Source organism: Epargyreus clarus, unplaced genomic scaffold (assembly GCF_041222505.1).
Source record: "Epargyreus clarus isolate Ecla_fem2 unplaced genomic scaffold, WU_Ecla_fem_2.2 ptg000004l, whole genome shotgun sequence".
Lineage (NCBI taxonomy): Eukaryota > Metazoa > Arthropoda > Insecta > Lepidoptera > Hesperiidae > Epargyreus > Epargyreus clarus.
In genome coordinates this window covers 15,317,201-15,339,342 of record NW_027332212.1, presented here as the reverse complement: position 1 = coordinate 15,339,342, position 22,142 = coordinate 15,317,201, and the positions used below count along the sequence as shown (strand labels likewise).

General features: G+C 40.1%; 1 protein-coding gene across 13 annotated transcripts in view; it reads right to left on the bottom strand.

The window, feature by feature from the left end:
• HDAC4 (histone deacetylase 4) overlaps positions 1-22,142 on the bottom strand; it is a 71,416-nt gene that overhangs the window by 1,689 nt on the left and 47,585 nt on the right. For 4 of the 13 annotated variants that reach the window (XM_073093564.1, XM_073093559.1, XM_073093560.1 and 1 more), the window contains 14 exons: positions 14,836-14,951; positions 11,733-11,804; positions 9,747-9,881; positions 8,327-8,500; positions 7,909-7,979; positions 7,182-7,327; positions 6,120-6,224; positions 5,463-5,665; positions 4,711-4,911; positions 2,931-3,169; positions 2,179-2,538; positions 1,933-2,071; positions 1,589-1,825; positions 306-811 (listed from right to left, as the gene is read on the bottom strand). In XM_073093564.1, the coding sequence (XP_072949665.1) occupies positions 306-811; positions 1,589-1,825; positions 1,933-2,071; positions 2,179-2,538; positions 2,931-3,169; positions 4,711-4,911; positions 5,463-5,665; positions 6,120-6,224; positions 7,182-7,327; positions 7,909-7,979; positions 8,327-8,500; positions 9,747-9,881; positions 11,733-11,804; positions 14,836-14,949 (2,702 nt within the window). In that variant the 5' untranslated portion in view covers positions 14,950-14,951. Of the gene's footprint in view, positions 1-305; positions 812-1,588; positions 1,826-1,932; positions 2,072-2,178; positions 2,539-2,930; positions 3,170-4,710; positions 4,912-5,462; positions 5,666-6,119; positions 6,225-7,181; positions 7,328-7,908; positions 7,980-8,326; positions 8,501-9,746; positions 9,882-11,732; positions 11,805-14,835; positions 14,955-22,142 lie in introns of all 13 variants that reach the window. The other 9 variants (XM_073093567.1, XM_073093568.1, XM_073093569.1 and 6 more) reach the window with 6 other exon arrangements.

Sequence of the window (22,142 nt, the reverse complement as noted above, 5' to 3'; positions counted from 1 at the left end):
GAGTACACCACTATCAGTACACTTGTGGTAGGATATTGAAGCAGCAAACATACATTTAATACATCAGATGGTATGTGCCATTACCGACATGTACAGAGAGAAGCCGGTTTAACCAAAACGCATAACGCATATTATTATTATACCGCTATTACTACGAAAAATGTGCAAATTTTAGATTTTAACTTTACGTAAATGGTAAAAGTTGACTTTGATTATTAATTATTTCGTTGATGATTAGTGTTTTTGCTCATTTAAATGAAACAAAATGTTATAATGATACTAGAAGGGGAGGTAAGTATGCGTACCTGAGGCAGACGGGCTGGAGGTCGGCGAGCGCGGGCGGGTGCATGGAGAGCGTGGCCATGGCGGCGGCGGTGTCGGCCGCGTCGCGCTCGGTCTGCAGGCGGCCGAGGCGCGCGGCGGCCACGGCGGGCGCGGCCTCCAGCGCGGACATGGCGATGAGCGGCGAGTAGCGCTTGACGGCGGGCCAGTGCGGCGCCTGCGCGGCCAGCGCGGCGCGCAGCGCGTCCTGCGCCTGCGGCAGCGGCGCGCGCGCCAGCTCGCGCTGCGGCGGCGGCGCCACGCGCTCGCCCAGCAGCGCGCGCACGCACTCCTGCGCGCAGTCGCACACGGCCGGCAGGTCGTAGCCGCCCTCCAGCGCCAGCACCACGCGCCCGCCCGCCAGCCCCATCAGCTCGCGCGTCAGGTACGCGAAGCACGCCGCCGACACGCCGTACCCGCCCAGCGGCGCGGGGTGCCCCGCCGCCGCGTCGAACCCGCACGACACCAGCACGATCTCCGGGTCGTACTCCTGCACGGACACGCGATGGATGATATTATATGAATATTACTTGTAACAATTTTATAAGGAAATACAGTAGAACCCGCTTAAGACGATCACGTTTAATACGATTTCTCGCATAATACTCCAGTCCCAGCATGTTGAGAGATGTTTTCATACATTTCTTAACGCTTAATACGCTTCGTCATCCCGTTTAATACGCCTTATTCGTAACTGGCCGAACAAACGCACGATGGTGGTAAAGGAAATAAAGAGAGACTGACTGTCCTGGCCTATGCCAGTTCTGATGGGTCAGAAAAATGAAGTTTGCTAGTTATTGGGAAGTCTAAAAATCCACGTTGGTTTAAAAACGTAAGATCGCTCCCTGTAACTTATGCATAATCTCGAGCTTGGTTGACCGGCATTCGTTTCATCGACTGGTTAAAATCTTTGGATGAACACGTCCAGATTAAAAGTAGACGTATAATTCTATTCATTGAAAATTGTCCCAAGAACTCAAAAAATATCAAGCTTGTTTACCCGTCGCACTTGGAGGTATGCGACAAGCAAATTACAACCGATGGATCATGGAATCATAAAGATCCTTACACTATGTATTTAAGGTATATTAAATTAGTACGTAATGCATAATACTTGTGTAGTACGTTTTATTTTCCTTATCCCGCTTAATACGCTTTCTCGCTTAAGACGCGTTTTTGGTTGGGTCCCTATGAAATGGTCTTAAACGGGTTTTACTGTATATTCTAATACCGCAGTCTCGGAATGAGTGGGAGGATGGTGACGTACCTTGGCGATGGGCATGACGAGGGAGCGGAAGGCGGCGAGGTACTCGGCGTCGGCGAGCGGCGGGTCGCCGGGCCAGGGCACGTTGACGGTGTAGCCGAGCCCCGCGCCCGCGCCGCACTCGCCCGCCGCGCCGGTGCCGGGGAAGAAGTTGCCGTCGTCGTGCCGGTGCAGCGACACGTACAGCACGTGCGGGTCCTCGTAGAAGATCTGCTGCGTGCCGTTACCATGATGCACGTCCTGGACAAACACCGCAAAAAACATTACTTTGTATCCATATTTATTGATTTTAGTCATTATTTAAATACTTTATTTAAAAACATTATAATACGTGAATTTAATCGTACCCAATCAACAATGAGTATTCTTTGGAGGCCGAGCCTAGTGTGAAGGATGCGCGCGGCGATAGCCACGGAGTTGAAGAAACAGAAGCCCATCGCTTGGTTTGGCTCAGCGTGGTGACCGGGCGGTCGCACTACCGCAAAACTGAAAATTCGTTTAAATTATATAAAAATGTATCGATGGTTTAATCTGGTATAAATAATATCACTATTTTTTTTACTAAGCTTGTCAGAGTGATCGTGTATGCGTACCCGTTGCGCAGGTCTCCGCGCGCGGTGCGCAGCGCGAGGTCGAGCACGGCGCCGGCGGCGAGGCGCGCGGCGGGCGGCGTGTGCGCGTCGCTCCAGGCCGTGTCCGCGTCCACGCCGAGCCCGCCGCACGCGAGCCGCACGAGCCGCACGGCGCGCACGTCGCGCACGTCGCGCGCGCGCCCGCCGAACGCCGCCACGTGCGCCTCCGTGTGCACCGCCTGCAGCTCCTCCAGCGTCGCCTTGCGCGGCCGCGTGCGCTCCGTGCGCGCCGCCAGCCCCGTCTCGCACAGCCGCGCCCACACCGACTGCAGCCGCCCGCCGTGCTCCGGGTGCGTGGGCGCGTGCGCGCCGCATGCGCACCTGACGAACGTAACGAACATCCTCTTAACTTATGTTGCGATCCGACCTTGCGATTTACTCATTTTATATTTATTTCGATGAATATTTAAAATCAATTTTACCTTCTCGATCTTAAGATGCTCTTAGACATGCAATATTGGTGTTAAAAAAGTATATAAATAGATACGTTAACGAAGTACTCGAAATCGAAACCACATAATCGATTAGCTCCACGACATGCACAGATTTTTAAAATACCGTAATAGAGATTTATTACAAAATTAAAAGAAAGTTAAATTTGAACAAATTAGGAGTCAAAAGTGATCAAACCGAAAGGGGAGAAAACGAGCAAAACAAAAGATGCAAACCAAAAGAGCATAAATAAAAAGGGATATACACATGAGGTGCGTTACCCATGTTTGAGCATGAGCGGGTCGTACGCGAGCCCGGTGGCGGGCGCGCGCGCGCCCACCAGCGGCGAGGAGAAGGCGCGCGCGAGCGGCGCCGCGGCGGCGGGCGCGTCCGCCGGCTCGGGCGGCGCCAGCGCCGGCAGCGCGGCCGCGGCGGCGGGCCGGCGCGCCGTCAGGTCGATCACCTCGCCCTCCTCCTCGCGCAGCTGCGCTGCCGCCGCGTCGTGCGCGCGCGTCAACACCTAATATCGTACATACATTTTATTTATTAGCAAATGAAACTTTAAGGGTACGAGGGTTTTATACTATTCGTCATTTACAATCCGAAACGCACGGTGTACTTTATAACTTAATAAAGTTGTCAGTGATAAATCAGTTTTTATAATAAATAAATAAACAAAAACTCTCAAAAATGTAAGAGGTCATCAAAATATTGAATACATTATATTTTGAATACATTTAAGCAAAACCTATTATGGGAAAAGCTATAATGAGGAAGTATTTTATTTTATTTTTTTATTTTTATTTGGGAAACATACAATATTCAATACACACAGTAACTTTCACATAGACATAACAAAAATCAGCAAAGTTTCCACTTATATGTAATACATAAAGTTTGGAGAAGGTAATTAACATAATAAAATACAATACAAGTAAATAATAACTAAAAAGGTAAAATAATTCAAAATACATATACAAGTAAATAATCACTAAAAAGGTAAAATAATTCAAAATACATATACAAGTAAATAATCACTAAAAAGTAAATTATTACACAATTACATAATACATTTTTCGAGGGTCTGTTTCAGCTCCCGCTTGTATGCGAGTATTGAACAGTTAAATATGTCCAATTCTTGTACATGTTTGTTGTAAAAGTTACAGGAACGATATATAAAATTATTACTTGTATATTTCTTTTTACACAACGGTACGTGAAACAAACTTCTACAACGAGAATGAATTCGGGGGCATCTCAAACCAATAGTGCTTAGCATGAAAGGGGATTCAATATAATTATTTAATATTTTGTATAAAAACATTTGGTCTCTCTCAATTCGTCTTAGTGTAAGAGGTGTTAGTACTGGCACATTGTTAAATCTAAACTTAAGATGTTTTAAATATAAATTAAAAACTCTGTCTAATCTGTTTACCTGATCCTTGTACTGCGGGTTCCATACGACAGACCCATACTCAAGCAGAGGTCTGACGTATGAGTCAAATAGGTGCGAAAGTGTTGAACTTAATTTAAAATCTCGACTAATTCTTAAAACAAAACCAAGCATGCGGTGGGCTTTGGATATGATATAATTTAAATGTTCATTAAATGTCAGCTTGCTGTCCAAGATTATACCTAAGTCTTTGTTTTCGGTTACACGAGTTACAGAGACATGGTTGATGTTATATTCAAATTTTACATAATTTCGATTTCTGGTAAAAGTTATTATGTTGCACTTCTTAACATTTAGCTCCAAATAGTTATTTTTACAATATATTATAAATTTATTCAGGTCATTTTGTAACTTAATGCAGTCAGAGAGATTCTTAATTGTTTTAAAAATTTTCATGTCGTCTGCATACAATAAAATATTGGAATGGTTAAATATGTTGATTATGTCATTAATAAATAAATTAAAAAGGAGAGGAGCAAGATGTGAGCCCTGAGGCAAACCGGATGAGACAGGAAGAAAAGATGAACAAAACCCTTTAATTGCCACGGCTTGGCTTCGCTCGCGCAGATATTATAGTATATTGTATAAAGGACAGTTTAGCGACTTACAGTTTTTCGTATTTGGTCGCGCAGGTAGTGGTGCGCGGAGGGCGGCTGCAGCGGCAGCGCCTGCAGCGCGGGGTCGCCGAGCGGTAGCGGCGCGGAGTGCGTGCGGCCCAGCGGCCGCTTGGCCAGCCGCGCCGCGTTAAGCGCCAGCGCGCCGCCGCAATACGCCTCCGCCTCCGACACCGGCGGCAGCGTCACCGTCACCTGATTACCCACAACATAAGTCAAAACGTCTGGCAAGACGATAATAAATAAAATTATTACTTTGTAGAAAATTTATTTTGAACAAAGTAGTTAGTCTATGAAGTGGAAGATAACACAAAGGCCGTTTGTCCACCACCACCGTCACCGAGTCGATACCGAGAACGAGATTATTTCGGGCCGATTTTAATATGACGTGACGGCTATAGTTTGTCCACCGCGACCGATAACAATGGTGTATTTTGTTCCAACTGTCACGCGTGTAACGGCAGGGTGTTAACAAATTCCAACTTATGCTAGCCAATTCCAGCGTTAGTAAATGTATGTACGCCACTTTGGCGCCATCATTAATTGCCGGTATCGGCTCGGTGACAGTTGCGGTGGACAAATGGCGAAAGTTATCGTGAATTATTTAATCAAATTATTAATATATTTTAATGAATGACAATTATCATACGTTTCATACACGAATCAAATGAATCGGGGCGCATAAGGTATGACTGTCTGATGCAGTTGATCCGGTGGGCGCGTGAACGAGTGGTGAGTATATTTACCGGCGGCGCGGGCGGCACGGGCGGCGCGGGCGGCGGCGCGAGGCGCGGCGCGGCGTGCGGGCGGCCGAGCGAGATGTTGGGCATGGAGGGCGACGAGAACAGCAGCTCGGGCGCGCGCCCGCCGCCCTCCTCCTCCTCGCGGATGGGCGGCGCCGCGCACGCCGCGCCCGGCGGCGACCCGCGCGGGGAACCGCCCTCGCAATCTGCACGGAACACGCTAATACGTTACACAGGTATCTTACATACAATACAACACCGAGAGTAAGAACGATGATGAAGGATGATATACAGTAGAGAATCTAATTATTTAACGGATATTTTGTGTCTATACAGTATTTAGTATCTTGATTGATTTGCATTGATACTTAAGGTATGAATGACTGTTTCAGAAATAACAACTGTATGTGTTGTGGCTTTTCAATACATATTTTAAAACGTAAAGTAATTACAGTCAGCCAAATCGAGTATACTTGGAAACATTAAACATTATTAATACATTCATTACATTCATTATTAGAGTAGCAAATTACTTCTAGTAGCTTCTGCACTCTCTGCCGGAACTGATCCTAGCAAGCTAGCGTCCATGGGACAGGTGGTGTTGAAGATCGTAGGGTGGGGGGTAATTTATAGTGTTTTAGTGTGTAGCGGGCGACTCACTGCGGTGCTTGGCGCGCGGCTTGAGCGGGCGGCGCGCGAGCGGCGAGGCGCGGCGCTCGATGACGCGCGCCTTCAGCCGCACCTTCAGCATGTTCGGCTCCGACGCTGCGCATTCCGTTAGTCAGACAACACCATGCGGTTAATGCTAACACACACGCGCACACAAACACACACACGCCCCTCGCACGCACACGAACATCATTCATACGCACACACTGACACGACAACAACATGTTACTTTTTAAATCCTACATTTTAATTCATTTATTTAGCAATATGCTAATGCACATGAGGAAAATATTAAATATATTTGACAGTATAAATAGCTCGACTATTTATATATGTGAATTTATTAATAATTAATTAGTAATTTAAAGTGATATCGATATTATTTTCCTCGTTCTATTTAAGAAAAGTTATTTTAATGCGCAATACAATAGCTTAAATAAATGTTTGAATTGAATGAATATTCAACTTAATTCTTCAGATAATATATGCAAGATTTTTGTCTTTAAAATTAAAATTAGACTATAGTTTTAACTTGTAGTTAATATAAAAATTAAATGTTAATAAATACAAAACGCACTCAAATTTAATTGTTACCAACAAATTCACACCAAACTACAACATATTCCAATACTAGAGTTAGCTAACACATCAATCTCACCGCTCTCTCTTAAATGCAATATTTATTAGAATCAGCTCCAAAATGTAGACAATAGGCTATAGGCCGCGCCAAACTTCTATACCGTTCTGAAGTTGTTGCGCGCAGGTGTAGTCATAGACCCAATGCGGTCGAACACAACTACAAGCATATACTCCGTAGTAACGTAAGGGCACACTAACAGAGCTATGTACCCGCGGGCGAGAGCGGGCAGCGGACGGGTGCCGGGGGGGACCCAGCGCTGTCTTCTTCCCGCTGATATCTACAATATGCTGTTGGGACGCGACACGTTCCTCTATTCAGAGCGAACTAGAAGTTTGGCGTAGTTACTACCTTATATTGCATTAAACAGTGCGCGGGGGGTGTAAGGTAGGGGAGAGGAATGTGGGGCTGCTCACCGGTCTTGCGCAGCGGGAAGTCCTGCGGCGCGGGCTGCGGCGCGGCGAGGCCGGGCGGCGGCGGCGGCGCGATGCGGTAGGGGTGCGCCGTCGCCGTCGCGCACGTCGACGTGATCGACTCGCCCGACGACGACTTCACAATGCCCCTGCAGAAACAAGAGCAATATTTTTAATTTATTGCCCCACCAGTGTTGGCCCATCATTGTGTTTATCTTTAATTTGATGACTTGTTTCATTTTGTTGATTTGATCGGTTCTCATAAAAAATATGTCTTCTATCTTTAAGGTTCTGCTTGCATTAGTCTATACATAGAGAATATTTTTTTTTTTTTATAATATTAGAGTAGCAGACGAGCCTGCAGTCCACCTGATGGTAAATGGCTACTGCCGCCCATGGACATCTGTAATCAACCCCAGATAGGATTAGATATTCCTACCTGAGGTCGGCCACAGATGCGCCGCTACCCCTGAGGACTACGCTGGAACGCCTCGGAAAAGTCTGTCTCCCTTACCACACCCTTCAAACCGGAACACAGCAGCATCTAACACTGCTGTTATTAGGTAGAAATAGGTGTGGATAATGTCATCATCATCATCAAAATAAACATGGTACAAGGTTACAGCCAGTATTTTGTTATTAATTAAATTACTTCGTTAAAAAATTTAATTTAATAAAACAATAAATATTTTTAATTGTATAAATAATAAATAAACGTGCTGGTACATACCAATTTCTATAGGGTGAACCAGGTACTGTTCCATTGGCATTCGCTGCAGCTTGCTTTTTCTTTAGGAACTCCTAAAATTCACAAAGTTATGTTAATTTAGGTTATAGGACAAAGATGAAATACTTTCTTAGATTCTAGATCATACGTAGGTATTAAGAAACTTGATAATGGGATTTTAATATAATAATCTACATCTAATTATTAACACAAAGATTTATTAAAAAGAGTTCACGCCTTGTCTTGAGCTTAGTCATTCATTCTTTTATTTTTATTTCACGTAAAATACTGATGAATATCAATACCGTGCTTTTCAAGATTTTTTATCATGTAAATAGGTCTAAGAAAATAACAGCTACTTGGAAATAGAGTCTACGTATTACTTAGGTAGATTATTAAAGAAGGTAGCCATGATACTGACCTGCAGCTTCTGCTTGACCTGCGTGGAGGCGTTGGCGCTGTGCTCGTGCTTGTCCTTCTTGCGCGCGAGCTCGCCGCGGTCGCGCTCGTGCCGCTCGCGGGCCTCGCGCGCCTCGCGGGCCTCGCGCGCCTCGCGCAGCGCCGCCTCCTCCATCGCCTTCTGCTGCTCCCACAGCTGGAACAACACAGTGCACCCAGTTGTACTTGCTGCTGGAACCACTATGCTTATGCTAAGGGACCTAGGGCACCCTGGCGATAAAACGATGGTGCAATTGCATGCTTTCAACTGCAAGATCATTTAAATATACGACTGGCAATAATAATTGCTTCAATCATAGTAGCTAGAATTGAAGCTTATACCACACGTAATAGATAGTTGTTTTTAACCACAGAAATCGACACTTAATTCATGGGCAATTACGTAATTATACCTAATTTTTATTCTTAAAACATGATCTTGATAAATCAATAAAAAAACATAATTTATTATTGTCCAATTTATGAAAATGATGGTACACAGCTTTTTATCGAGAGTAGGGTCAAGGAGTTCGTCAGCTCGAGTCGAGTGGCTCCAGCGGCAGATAGGCGAGCTCATCGGCGACATCGCGCCACTAATGAGAAACAAATCCGCCAGCGGCATCGTTCCGCGATAAGCCAGTTATATTTAGTTTCAATAAAGGGCGTATGCGCTAAAAAGCCGACGTTGACACCGCTCGCTGCGTCCATTACTGAGAACCACTATAAATAGATGTGATATGAAAGAAAACATGTTGTGTTTGCATTGAAATCGCAAGTAAAGAACGAGTTTTATGCGTGCGTCACGAATGCCGGCGGCGTAACACATCAAAACGACAAACGCCTTGGACACTCTCCACGTGATTTGCATATCTCCAATGTGCGGAATGCTGCGGTAAGTGAATCACAGTTTGATACACAAACTACGATCAAGTGATACAATACTTGAAAATAATCTTTGAGTACAGATTTTTAATATTGCGATGACGAATGCTCTAAAACTTCAGAGTGTCTTTTCTTCTATAATGGCTCATAACTCAACGGCAAGAGCAGTTTCGAAGTGGACAAGTGGACAAGGATGACGAGTGTATACCGGACCTTCCCATGTTCCGCAATTGGGGTCAGGTGAGGTTAACATAGTGGCACGGCGTAATATGAATGATGTAATTACGCCACAAGCCGCTGGGTCGCCATTCACGTCTATTTATAATCTAGCCTACGACGTAACTGCACCCATCATACCACAAGACAGGACAGCTGTCATTAACGAGTACCATCTTTATATCATTATTCGAATCGATCCAGTTGTTTTCATATTTGTGTGAGAAATCAATCCATCAATCAACCATTTATAAAATTAGCTTAAAACTACAAAATTATTTTGAATAGCAAAGTAAACAACTTACATTGTGATAAATTGAAAGTGTATGTACCTTCAAGTGATGCCTGATCTGCTGCTCGTGCTGCTCGGCGAGCTGCTGCCGCTGCTGCTGGAAGTGCTGCAGCAGGATCTCCTGTTGCAATTGCTGTTGCTTCTTTAACTGCAACAGTAGAGTTCGCTTTGAATATAACTTGTAATAGTGTTGTACAAAAAGTGCGATTAGTGCCAAACAGTAATTTGATTACGCCTTGTATGAATGAGCTGATGCAAATGGCCTTGTCGATCAATTTTCTGTGAAGGTTGCCAATGTTTTTAATTTAATACATAAAAAATATAAACTCATCATTAAATACAAGACGTAAACAAAGTGATTATAACTATTATCCGTAATTTACACAAAAACAATTTAAATGTTATAATTTGTGAACCTGTGAGCGCCTCGAGCAGATAACTAAATGAATTAAATTAGAAAAATATGATCCGGTAAAGTTTCATGAAAATATTTTTATAATAAGTCTTATTTAAACAGTGAAATGAATTTTTGAAATTTATTTAAGAAACTGCCCAGTATTTCTTATTGTTTCCAAAATCTACCCTGTCGAAATGGACCACGAGCGTTTTGACAACACTATGAGTAAGTTGTAACGCAAGATTTCAATCGAGACCACGACTTTCTAGTTTAAATACAGAAACACTGTCCCTGAAAGGCAAAAGTAGGTGTGGCGGTTGTCTCGCCGTGTTTTAGGGCCTTCCTATGGAATTCGACATTTTTCCTGTAGATCGAAAACGAATAAGAACATCGACATTGCTTTAAAAAAAAAGTACTTTTTGTTTAGTCCAACATCCTGCTTTCTTCGAAATTATGCTGCTGCTGAACTAGAACCAATGATATTCAAATTGCATGCTTGACGACAACTTTGTATAATTATAACATTTATTACAACAACAAAATTATTGAACATTTATATTGTGTTAGATACGGCTACAGTGTTTACACACAGTGAACATACATCTATACGACCTACCTCACCACGTACAACAAACAATTAGTTCAAATTACAACAATTTGTTTTTTTATTATCTTTAGCAATAACGAGTCAGATTCATTGAGCTGTGCATTTCTGGATATAAGTATAATTTTTTTACAGCCTGGAACACCGTTGTGAATATTATACTTAATTTGTTTTTATTAATAATAATAATAATGAATAACCCATGAATAAGAATAAAGAAATACAATAAAACAAGTGGAAATAATTTCATAATTAGTTTTTTATAAAATCAGAAGCAGGAAGAAGAGAAATGTGATTTCATATATGATTTGAAATCGTAAGTTGTACATTAGTAGTATCGTCATACGGTATTCTCATCTCATGACATCATCCGTCAAAGAGTTTAATTAACCCAGTGTAGAGATGATGGCGCGGAGCCCTGCCGCATCGCAACAATGTTCCAGAGTTGTCATTAGCAAGGAATGCTGCAGCTGATGAATCTGACGCGTACACATACTAAATAGAACTGGAAACGCTTTACTCATAAACTAAAACAAAACGAATGAAAGACTTCTATTCAAAATAGAATCAAACCAATAGCTTTACCTAATTCTGATTCTCTAGTTTTCATGAAATCGATTGAATGGAATCAAACACAACAACAGCACTTGATTCATCTACTGATGAGTGCTTAGTTGTATTTAAATCTTATGAGAACCTGAATCTCAATTTATTTTAATCCTAATGAGAAATGGGTATCAGTAGACCAATGTCTCAAATAGAAAATAATATATTGGAAGTTCTATTAATTAAGTCGTTAATTATGGCGAATAACAATTGTGATAATTAAAAAAATATATATAATAAAGCCAAAACCAAAACTATAAACAATTTTGAAGCAATTTTAACTATAATAAAATAATTTTTATGTATTTTTTAAACTAAGTAAGGCGGTTCCATTTCTAATAGTTGACGCTGGATTCTGTACACGATATGTATGTATTGATGAAACAACTCACTTGCAACAGGAAACTATTTTCTAAAGTTTGTTTCGCTCTCTCCGCAATATGATTCTTTCTCGGGCTCTGACTCTGACAACGAGAGAGGATATACATGTAGACCGCTGCCCATTCGAAACAACGTGTGGATTGGTTAGTATTTTCGAAATTAAGATAGCGGTTATTTTATTAGGTATATTTTCGGATATTTTTTCGTAGTTATTTTTCAGAAGGTACATAATTCTTCACTAGATAAATAAATTTTATAACATTTGGAATATGTATTATTTAGGTATTTACCGAAGACAACAGATAATAGTGGTCGTTACTATTGATGATTAAAATTAAGGAGACCATCAAAGCTTTATGATAATGAAATTCACTTTCGTTTACATGCAAGCTACTTTTTAAGGAGAACTTTACAAGTGACAGTTGTTTTTAACTATAATTTTAAAAAGTAGATTACCGTCGATCTAATAATTTAAAGATCAAAATTTATATACTCGTGAGTGATATTTAGCACTCGACGTAAAATAATATTTTGACAAATACGGACTATTTGTCAAAATATTATTTTTTTACTATACCATCTATCCAGCTTAATGTTATTTGGTTGTAATTTAAGTAAATTTTACAATACGATTGCAATATCTCGGGGAAAAAAATGAATGAAAACTTAGTGATATTGATAACGTGTAAAACGTGTAATCCACGAAAGACACGCAGCACGCCGGGCGGAGGCGGCGTCTCCGCATATTTTTGGCGTCGCGTACATTATTTTGGATCCATGGTGTAAAGAAATGGCGGGGTGCGGAATGCGCGCGCGCCGCGAATAGCCGCGCGGACGGATGTTTTGCACACGCGTGTGGGCGGCGTAAAAATATTGTCGTGCCGCCCGCACCGCGCCGCCGCCCGCCCCGCTCCTACTGCGCTCTTGTATTGTTTTGACATCGTCCTGGCTCAATCAATGCCCATCAATGCCCATCATACTCGTCAAACCACCGAAAGTCAATAGCTAACACTTTTTGAACGGTTGCTGCGACAACGTTCTCGATGTACGCAAGTGTATTTAAAGTAGGCGTATGTCTTGTACGCATATTATGTATGCTAAACAGTTTTTAATAATAAATTAGCGTCAGAGTCTTGAACATAACGTAAGATTGCATCACATTTAATGACGAAGCCTTTTCAAATCTAAGTCGAATAATAAACAGCAAGCCGAAGTTTTATCCTTATAGGCCTCTTAGTCGTACGTTATTTACGAGAACAATGTCCGAAGCGGTCAGTAACTTGAAATTGAATGAGGAATACAGAAATACACACAGAAAATTGGTGGAAACGTCAGATGCTCACGATGGATGTACTTGGATCTGCTCCAAATTTATAAATCCGTACCGTTTTCCGACTGCAACGGACCAATATTAAGAACTATTACAAAATTTGAACTCCTTATATATAGAAGAACCGATATAAACACAACATACGTTTATATATTTCACAATTATAATTAGTTATGCCGAAATGTATGCATGTACACTATGAGTTTTGAGTATACCAATAATTCTATGAAATATTTAGTAACACCGCAGATAAATGTACTCCCACTTATTGGAACACTAATTGAAAGAGCTGCGTCAATATGACTAATAAGTTCCAAAAATATGAATATTAGATCTTCAATTAAAACTGAGTATCAGTAGGTGTGTTCGACATGCAATAGAGCTATTCGCGCTGGCATCCGGATATTTGATATTATCGCGGCGGCGTTAATGGGCGAAATGTTTTCGAATCCGCAATCGCGCGTTATATTTACTGCAGGGGCCGCATCAACACTCGCTCTAAAATTAGCCGACGTATTACACGGACGCATGTAAATATAGTATGCAGACGGACCGACCGTTCCACGTTTTATGTGTGTATTCGTATCAGTTTATTTATATCGCGTGCGGGAATTTTTAAAAATATCTCCTCGCTTTCAAGCGAGATGGACAGCGGCGCGCGTGTCGCAACGCCGGAAAGGTCACGGGAATTCATTGTTGAACATCATATATTTCAACACTGATTCTATTATTTGAATGTTATTTTATTGTATAAGACAACAAATTTTGTTCAAAGTATATTTGAATTATTAATCGACTTGTTTAGTATGTATTATAACTATTTATAACTAAACAAAATTGTGTACTAAAATATATTTCACTAAGTTTGTACAACACTTAAAATAATTTCCCCTTATAGATTGCTACGTATATTTGTATAAGTGTTTCATATACAACAAAATAGTCCATATATACAGACTAATAAGCAAGAATACCGCGAATGTTAACAGTGCGATTTAATGAAAACATGTGTAATGATGTTTTTTGAAACAAGATCTTTTATTGTTTTACAGATACGATGCATTTCAATTTGTACAATGTATCGCTTTGAAAAATTCGTGACAAATACATATGCAATAAAATATTTAATGGTATTTTCGACCATATCAGTACTTATAGCACATTTCTTAGCATTTTAAAAAGTTCAACAAGTAATCCCAGTGTCAAAGAAATTCCGAGGTTGCTCTAAGAGTTTGTGAATGTGCTCAGATGCCGGCTTTGTGGTTCCGTTTGTGTGGAGGACACGAGTTCATCGATCCATGACGAGGCGCATTGTATTAACTCTATATAAATTAACTATTACGTAGAACTCGTTCTCACAATGTTTCCTCATACCTGACAGCTACCTGGAAAGTACCCAACACAGGAAAAACGAATTCCATTCATTACTAACTAAAATTTACTTTTATTTATTTATTATTCTTTTTTGCCTGCTGATTTTGTTGTGTTACACATTTTTTCATAACACATCATATTTTGCTAACTTGAAAAAATTCCGTACCAAATTATTTTTAGAATAAAATGATCTTTATACGATTCGATCGTTACTTTTACAAATGAATATCAAAATGCATTAAAGAGCAATGCAGCTATGATATTTTTTTATGTAATTTAAGTTTTTTCAGTATTAAATACCTAATTAGTTCATAGTCTAATACTTTAATGGGAATGTGACGTTGACAGTACGACGGTCGTAAGTACCAATTGAATAGATAAGAAGACGTTCGAAGTGGTGGGTATCTCACCTGCATGATCTGGTGGTGGAAGCTGGTCTCGGCGATGGGCAGGCGCGGCGCGTGCGGCGGCGAGGGCGTGTGCTGCGGCGAGCCCTCCGCGCCGCCCGCGCGCTCGTGGGCCATCTCTGCTGAAACGAACATACATTGCTCTTTTTATTCAAATGTAATTTATTTACTATTTTCTTTACTATCACCATTAACTCACACTGAGCATAAAGTTTATTATTTATGTTTACCCGTTTTCTCCGAAATATTTCGTGTTGTTCTTTAAATATAAAACCATTGAATATGAGATTTTAAACATTTACAACACATTCCTAAGATCTTCTAAAACCAATCGTTTAAAACGAAGTCACGTCACTGGACAGATTATGTTTAGAATATTTACAAAACTATAAATAGGTTAAAAGCCGTTTGGAATATATAGTTTTACATTATTTTCCAAAATCATACATGAGTGAGATCTATGTTGGTGCACTTTATCGAGTGTCGGGGGGTGAAGCGGTGAAAACAAACTTAATGGAAGCGCGCGACCTTACACCTGTGACCTGGATTATTCGTGTCGATGCTACTATATCTAATTATAATAGGGCGTGTTCAAAAGGAAAATACTAAATAACCCTTCCTTGGCAGTGGAGTAAAAAGATAGATCAAAGAAGTAATCATTCAATACACAGTATTTTCTGAATGTTATCAATAAATTACATTGAATTACAACCTTTATCATATCTTATGGAAAATTAAACGTATAAGTTTCACACAGGGAGTTCCCTAATACTTTTTCTACCGCTGATATTGAAAGCTTATTTAGTAATAAAGTACTGGAAAAGACAACCTACTTCTAAGAAAATACTAAAACGCAATACGAGGATTTTGTATTGGTCTAGTCTAGTCGTGGCGCCTAGAGAGAGGGGTACACTCCCAAACCTCCCCCTTTTTAATGTGACCTACATTGAGCAGCACGGCAGGGTCTGACAGGGGAGCGGCGCGGGGGCGGGGCTGGTTATTTTTAGATGTCTATATTTAGAAGGGCCCGGGCTCCGGACGAAGAGGTCGTCCTTCAACATTTGTTTTGATTATATCCACCAAGTGCCTACCCTTGGAATAAAATGTAATGCAGTGAAATGTTTATAAGGACATATTCTGTAATCAGAATCTCCACGGATGGAATTATAAAATGAGTCTTTGTTCAATAAGAACACATAGGTTATCGTTAATTCCTTTTGTATAACACTAAAAATGTAACCATCGTGGAAATGTAACCTAATGTAAATTAATGCTGCCAACTCTAGTATTTTGCGACGCCCTCTGAGGGCATTAAATATTGTTTATATTTTGTTGTAAGTTGTGTGTGTATTTTGCTTACTCATATCCGTTTATATATTTCTGTCCACTTTGACATTAATAATTAAATGTCAAATGGAAATAAAAATAGAATTCGAACAGCTATCGGATGTAATAACTCACGACAGTGGCATTACGTGAGTGGAAATCAGTTTGTAGAGCCCGTAGTACTCGGCCTACGTACGTAACCCGCCTACGCGTCGGGAACGTAACGCGACGTAGCGTGTCTACGCCGTAACCACCTACGCTCCATGGCTCCACACTATCGCAGAGCTATACACTTTGTTGTCATGCTGGATGCTAACAAAGATGATATTAGAACGCAATGTGCTAATTTCCTAATTACATAACATTATTAATACCTTATTACAGTAAATAGCAGATAACAACCGTAACTTTCTGGTTAGTTAATTTACTAAGGATAAAAATATGTACACTTAAGTGTTGTGACGGTAATGGTGCCTTTCCAGAAAGGTACGTGATAGCTTAGCTATGGACATTTGTTAAATATTCCATTAGAATTGCTTGCGTTTCCATTATTGAGCTTATTTAAATGTTGTGACGGTAAGGGTTCCTTTCCTGAAAGGTACGTGATATGTAAGCTATGGACATTTAATAAATATTCCATTAGAATTGCTTGCGTTTTCATTATTGAGCTTATCTTAATACTCGTAACTATCTATGTTTTTCTTATACGGAGATTTGGATTGAAGCTAAGTATTGCGATCGGTTGAGCTATATCATTTTTACATCACGCCTGATTCAAGTCAGATGTGTTATGAAATGTGATTAGAAGCTAAGTAGTTTACTTTAGATTTGGAGCTAAGCATCTACCTTGCGCACTGCTTAGCTACGTCGCATATGTGGAAAGGACCCTAAAGCCTCTTTTTTAAGGAACGTTCAGTAGTGACCTTATAGTAGTTAGATAGATGTAGGTAACAATGTTGGCGAAAAGATATTGCAGATTAGTTCACAGCTTTACTAACCATATGAGTGTCATAAACCTTGCAACCACTCATTGTCCGTTTGTGGCAAGATTGTGCGAGAACGTCATTCACTGATTGTTTTTAAGGTATACTTAAACCAACCGATAGAGAACCCATTGACATTTATATTACTTGTTGTAAATAACTTGTTTGTATCCTGTTATTCACCACCATGACGTCCGAACTAACACGCCATGCGAGTACACAATAGCGTGCTGTGATTGTTATATTTATTGTCCACAGTAAAATAATGCTGTATCATTTTAACCCAGATATAAATAGTCTTCCTCGTGTATGTTGATTACATGGTAAATACATCATAACAAGTTTAATTATAATATATTTATAGGTGTACCAAATATGGATAATGGGAGGAGTCGTTACTTGTGTACTTATAATCCCTGTTATGTCCCACCGCTGGGCTCGAGTGACGATGGGCTGTCCCCGTGACGACAACTGCTATCCAATGATTACAAATTGGACCGACAGCATAACGTGTCTCCCAGAGTAACTAATGTACGGCAATATATTAAAGTACCGCAATTTATTAACAATTAAAAATCAAAATGTTTTAGTCCGTAACCCTTACCCGTTTTTTTTCTCACTTTTTAACTTGAATTTTGATAGAGATCCTGTGTACAATATTTGAAAATTACCCACGGGTGTTTCACTTGGGTGGTTTCAAGGAATTTCTTAATTAAAATGTAATACAATATATAAGAAATGATATTCAGCGAGTGCGCCAGATACAATGGTGGTGATATTAATATGCACGTTTAAATTAGACCCGGGGCCTTGACTTGTCTAAAATATTTGAATGCGCTAAAAAGAACGGTTGTTGGCTCGCCGCACGACATTGTCACATCTCCCTCCGGCCGCAATGTACCATATACCCTATGTGTTCCACAATGCCTTACTTTCTACGTACTGAAATATTATTTTAAAGTTATACGAATAACGAATTCTTGAACTTATAACCTGTTACAGGTAATCAGTGACAATTTAAGAATGACAAAAATGACATTATTGATCTTACACTATGTAGGCAAACCTCTAACCTGTGATTAGATGTAATGGAAGACTGTAACATCCGTAAAAAATGTAACCAAACTATAATTCTGGGCTAGCACTTGTCTTGTTAACTTGTTGCAGTTGTAATCAAATTCAATAAAAAACACTATCTTTTAAAATAAATAAGTCATAAATTACATAAAACAGTCAAACTGTCAAACTATACAATACACTACTATATCGTAAAACAAAGCGATTCCCGCGGCCGCTCACACACTGCCACTCGCTACCGTAAAAATAGAAAGCAAAGCGGCAATTGAAGGACGTGCCCGCCAATGCCGGCCATCTCGCTCCCGCGTCCTGCGCGCCGCGAGGAGTGAACAGGATGCCGCAGAACAGAACAAAATTATGAACATCCAAAAATAGAACACGCACGCGAACAAAACGTACCTCCGTCCATTAGACTCGCGGAAACATTTGTATTTTAGCGGAGTGTTAAATTCGCGTACCTCTGCGGTCATTATTAACCTATGACGTCCATGGCCCATCGGCTAGGTGTGACCATTCATCGCAGACGTGCTCCAAGTCAACAAGGTCGAATTATTTCTTTGTACGTGTCGTCATTCAACAATCAAGTAGACGTCATTGTAAGCTTAACGTAGTGTGTTTTTAATTCAAATCAAATTAAATCAAATGAAATTCGTTTGTTATGGAATGTAGGTAAGGTATATGTACAGTCATAAAATAATATTGCTCTACATACCCGCCGCAAGCGGGCATATAATAATTATAAGAAATACAAAAAATATTCCTGCTTTTAAATGTTAATATGCTTATTTGTACATCACACAACAGCTCTTTTTTAAAATGTATATGTCTGTTTACGCACACTTTATAAACGGTTTGTCTCATTTTGAGAACTTAGTTTTAAAAAAAGGAAATGCCTAATTATTCTCTTAAAATATAATGTCCTATAATGTGTAATATAATATGTCCTAAGGAAAGAAAAAGAAAAAGCTATGCATGAAAAAATATCTCTTATAGGTATTGTACTGGTTTCAAATATTTTCCACAAGAATTAACAATTTAACAAATTTTAAACGAAATTGTGTAATACTTGAATTCATTATCGGAATATAAATTAGATAGGTAGGGTATTGGTAGGTATTGTGTGTATTTAGTTGTTCCAATTCAATTCAATGCTAACTAATACTATACCCATGTTAATTGCATAACTCGAAGGACATTTAATAAGTAAATATTAGGATAACAAATAAGATTAGATCATTGTTACTTTTAAGGTGCCACGTCAGACATGTATGTATAATACGTATTATATATACTTATATTGTGATATTCTGTGTGTGTGTGATATTGTGATATTATGTGCACTAATAACGTGTAAATGAATGGTTAAAATATAATGAAAGGATTTTTGAAAATACAGATATTATGACAGAAAATTAAAGGTGGAATCGATTCCGGGGGCACGACAGCTTCACCTACATCACTTAATAACGGCAGCGTTAAGAGAAACAGTGTTTTAGTTTGAAGCGTGTGGTATGAAAAACATATACTTGAATTTATATGAGGCATTCTCTTAAACCTCAGAGGCAACACATTTTTGGCCAACCTCAGGTAAGTCTGATCTTATTTGAATAAAAATCTAAAAAAAACTAACAAACTGTTGAAATATAAATTAAAAGCAGTTTTACAAGTGTGTAGATTGTACCTATATAGGTCGCATCGTAAAAATCTGCGAGCTCCCTCGACGCATCGCAAGAACTTGCGAATTAATTCGCATCGCTCGTTCATGCGATGTTTCGTCACACTTGTTGACGCCATTTTTAGTTCGTTCTGAGACAGCGTGTGGGAAAGACGTACAGACCTGTATTTGTTGAGTGGGAAGACGTATGTAAAAAAGTACGTCGTTGACTTTTTTATATTACTGATTGAGGAGCGCCCTGTTCTTTGGGAAAGTAAATATAAAATAAATTATATATGATAAATGGATGAACCCAAAATTTTTTTGTTACTCTTTCCTGTATCTCTTAAGCAATAACCAAAGTGCACACTTCTTTTTACGATCCATGTCACGACCTAATTTTCCAAAATACGTTCCGTACGGTTGACGGTTGTCGAACGAATGGTCACCCTGGGAGACGCTATGCCGCACGATATCGCATCACAGCAACTCGTGTCGCACTTTTCTGCGTTGCGAATTCGCATCGCAGTTTTGTGTTCGAGCCCATACATCGAACGAATTAAGTAGGTATCGTATACATTATACATTTAATGTATACGTAAGATATTTCCTAAATACATACACCGATATAGTAGTTATCAAATAGTATACAACTTCCAAACAATCTAAAAACACTACTCTCCATCGAACATTTTGTATCAAGCACAGAGCCATAAATATAATTCAGCACAAGTTTTGCGTATTGGTTCCCTCCTATTACTAATTCAGTAAGTAGACCGAAATTAGAAGCCATAAAAGCCAACTGCTCGCCCGCTCCAGATCCAGAAGCGATCGTCTATTTCTGTCAGTAAACTGTTTATTTCACGATGCGCGCGCGCCGCGTCCGCTGCTATTTCCACGCGGCTAAATGCAGCTCCGCCACCGGAAAGATCGCTCGAATTGCCTTACAACCTTTCGCTTTTTGGAATAACTTTAATAGATCTCCATTCCGAGTAACACTCCTTCGCTGCTTCGTTGGAAGATTTGCTTTCTAAAGTAAATGAAATGGACGTGACTGACTATTAGCGAGAAGTAATGACACTCCTTTGAACACGTCACATTGAATAGTGGTCAAAATAAGCATTTGTGCAAGTTTGATTGCATTGCTGTTCGTAAAGTTGTCACGTGTCAGACGGTCTGATAGTGAGGTATTTCTTGCTAGCATTATTGTAATGCATTATTGTATGTGAAAGTAACATACGAGTAAGATCATGATTGTTTGTAACACCCGATACAAATATTACAAGTAGTTATGTTACACTAAGGTGTTACTTAAAATGTATTAAATTAACTAATAATTTCATTAGAGTAGCGACTAGAATATTCGCCTACATTTGATTGATGTCTACATTTTTGTAAACTATATTGCGTAACGTTGCTACGTCGGCTTTAAGCGGACAAGAAGCAGCAAAGAGTTCCCATGAAGACATCACGGAAATGTTCAGCATACTATACGGGTCAGAGGCTAGTGAGGGTATATGTACGTTTTCGGCGGCTATTCGTGTCCAGACAACGTCCGTGCGCCGCGGATTCCGCGAACGGTGCGCGCGGCGACCGCCCGCCGAATTGATGTGTACACGCGCAACACACCCGTGACGCGCTCGCACACACCACGCACAACATTACAATAACACACAGGTTACTTTTATTTGTTTTGACGGCTACCATTTATAACCTCCGTGAAGGATTCGATTCGTCTTAGAGCATTTTTATATTAGCCAATACGATACCGATGTATGTATGTAAAGTCGCTGACATATATCCGAGCCGACATGTCGGAGCTACGACAACTGGGATTACGATCAATTGAATCGTCATAATAAAATTCAAGATGTGTGTATGTTTTATTTAATATATGCGGCGGATCAACGCATACAATATAATTAACAAACCTGCTTGCGTCATACTCACACAAAATTCCCCGCCGCCCGCTCGTCTGACATGTAATTCATTCGTTGTCACGTCTTTCCAATTTGCCATCCGATTTGTCAAGGAGACATAAAAGTTGTCGCCACAGATATCAGTATCATATAGTTAAATTAAAAAGCTTCATGATAATGTCTGTCTCGGTCCAGTGGACTTGAGCGCGAGGTGTAGAGCAAGTCAATACATATACTCCTACTTAATTTCTCATCAACCGACCATTTCTTAAAACAATTTGTTGAAAACGGTACAAACAAAATGATTTATGATATTCGTCTAATACAATAAACATGAGGAAATTTCATTTA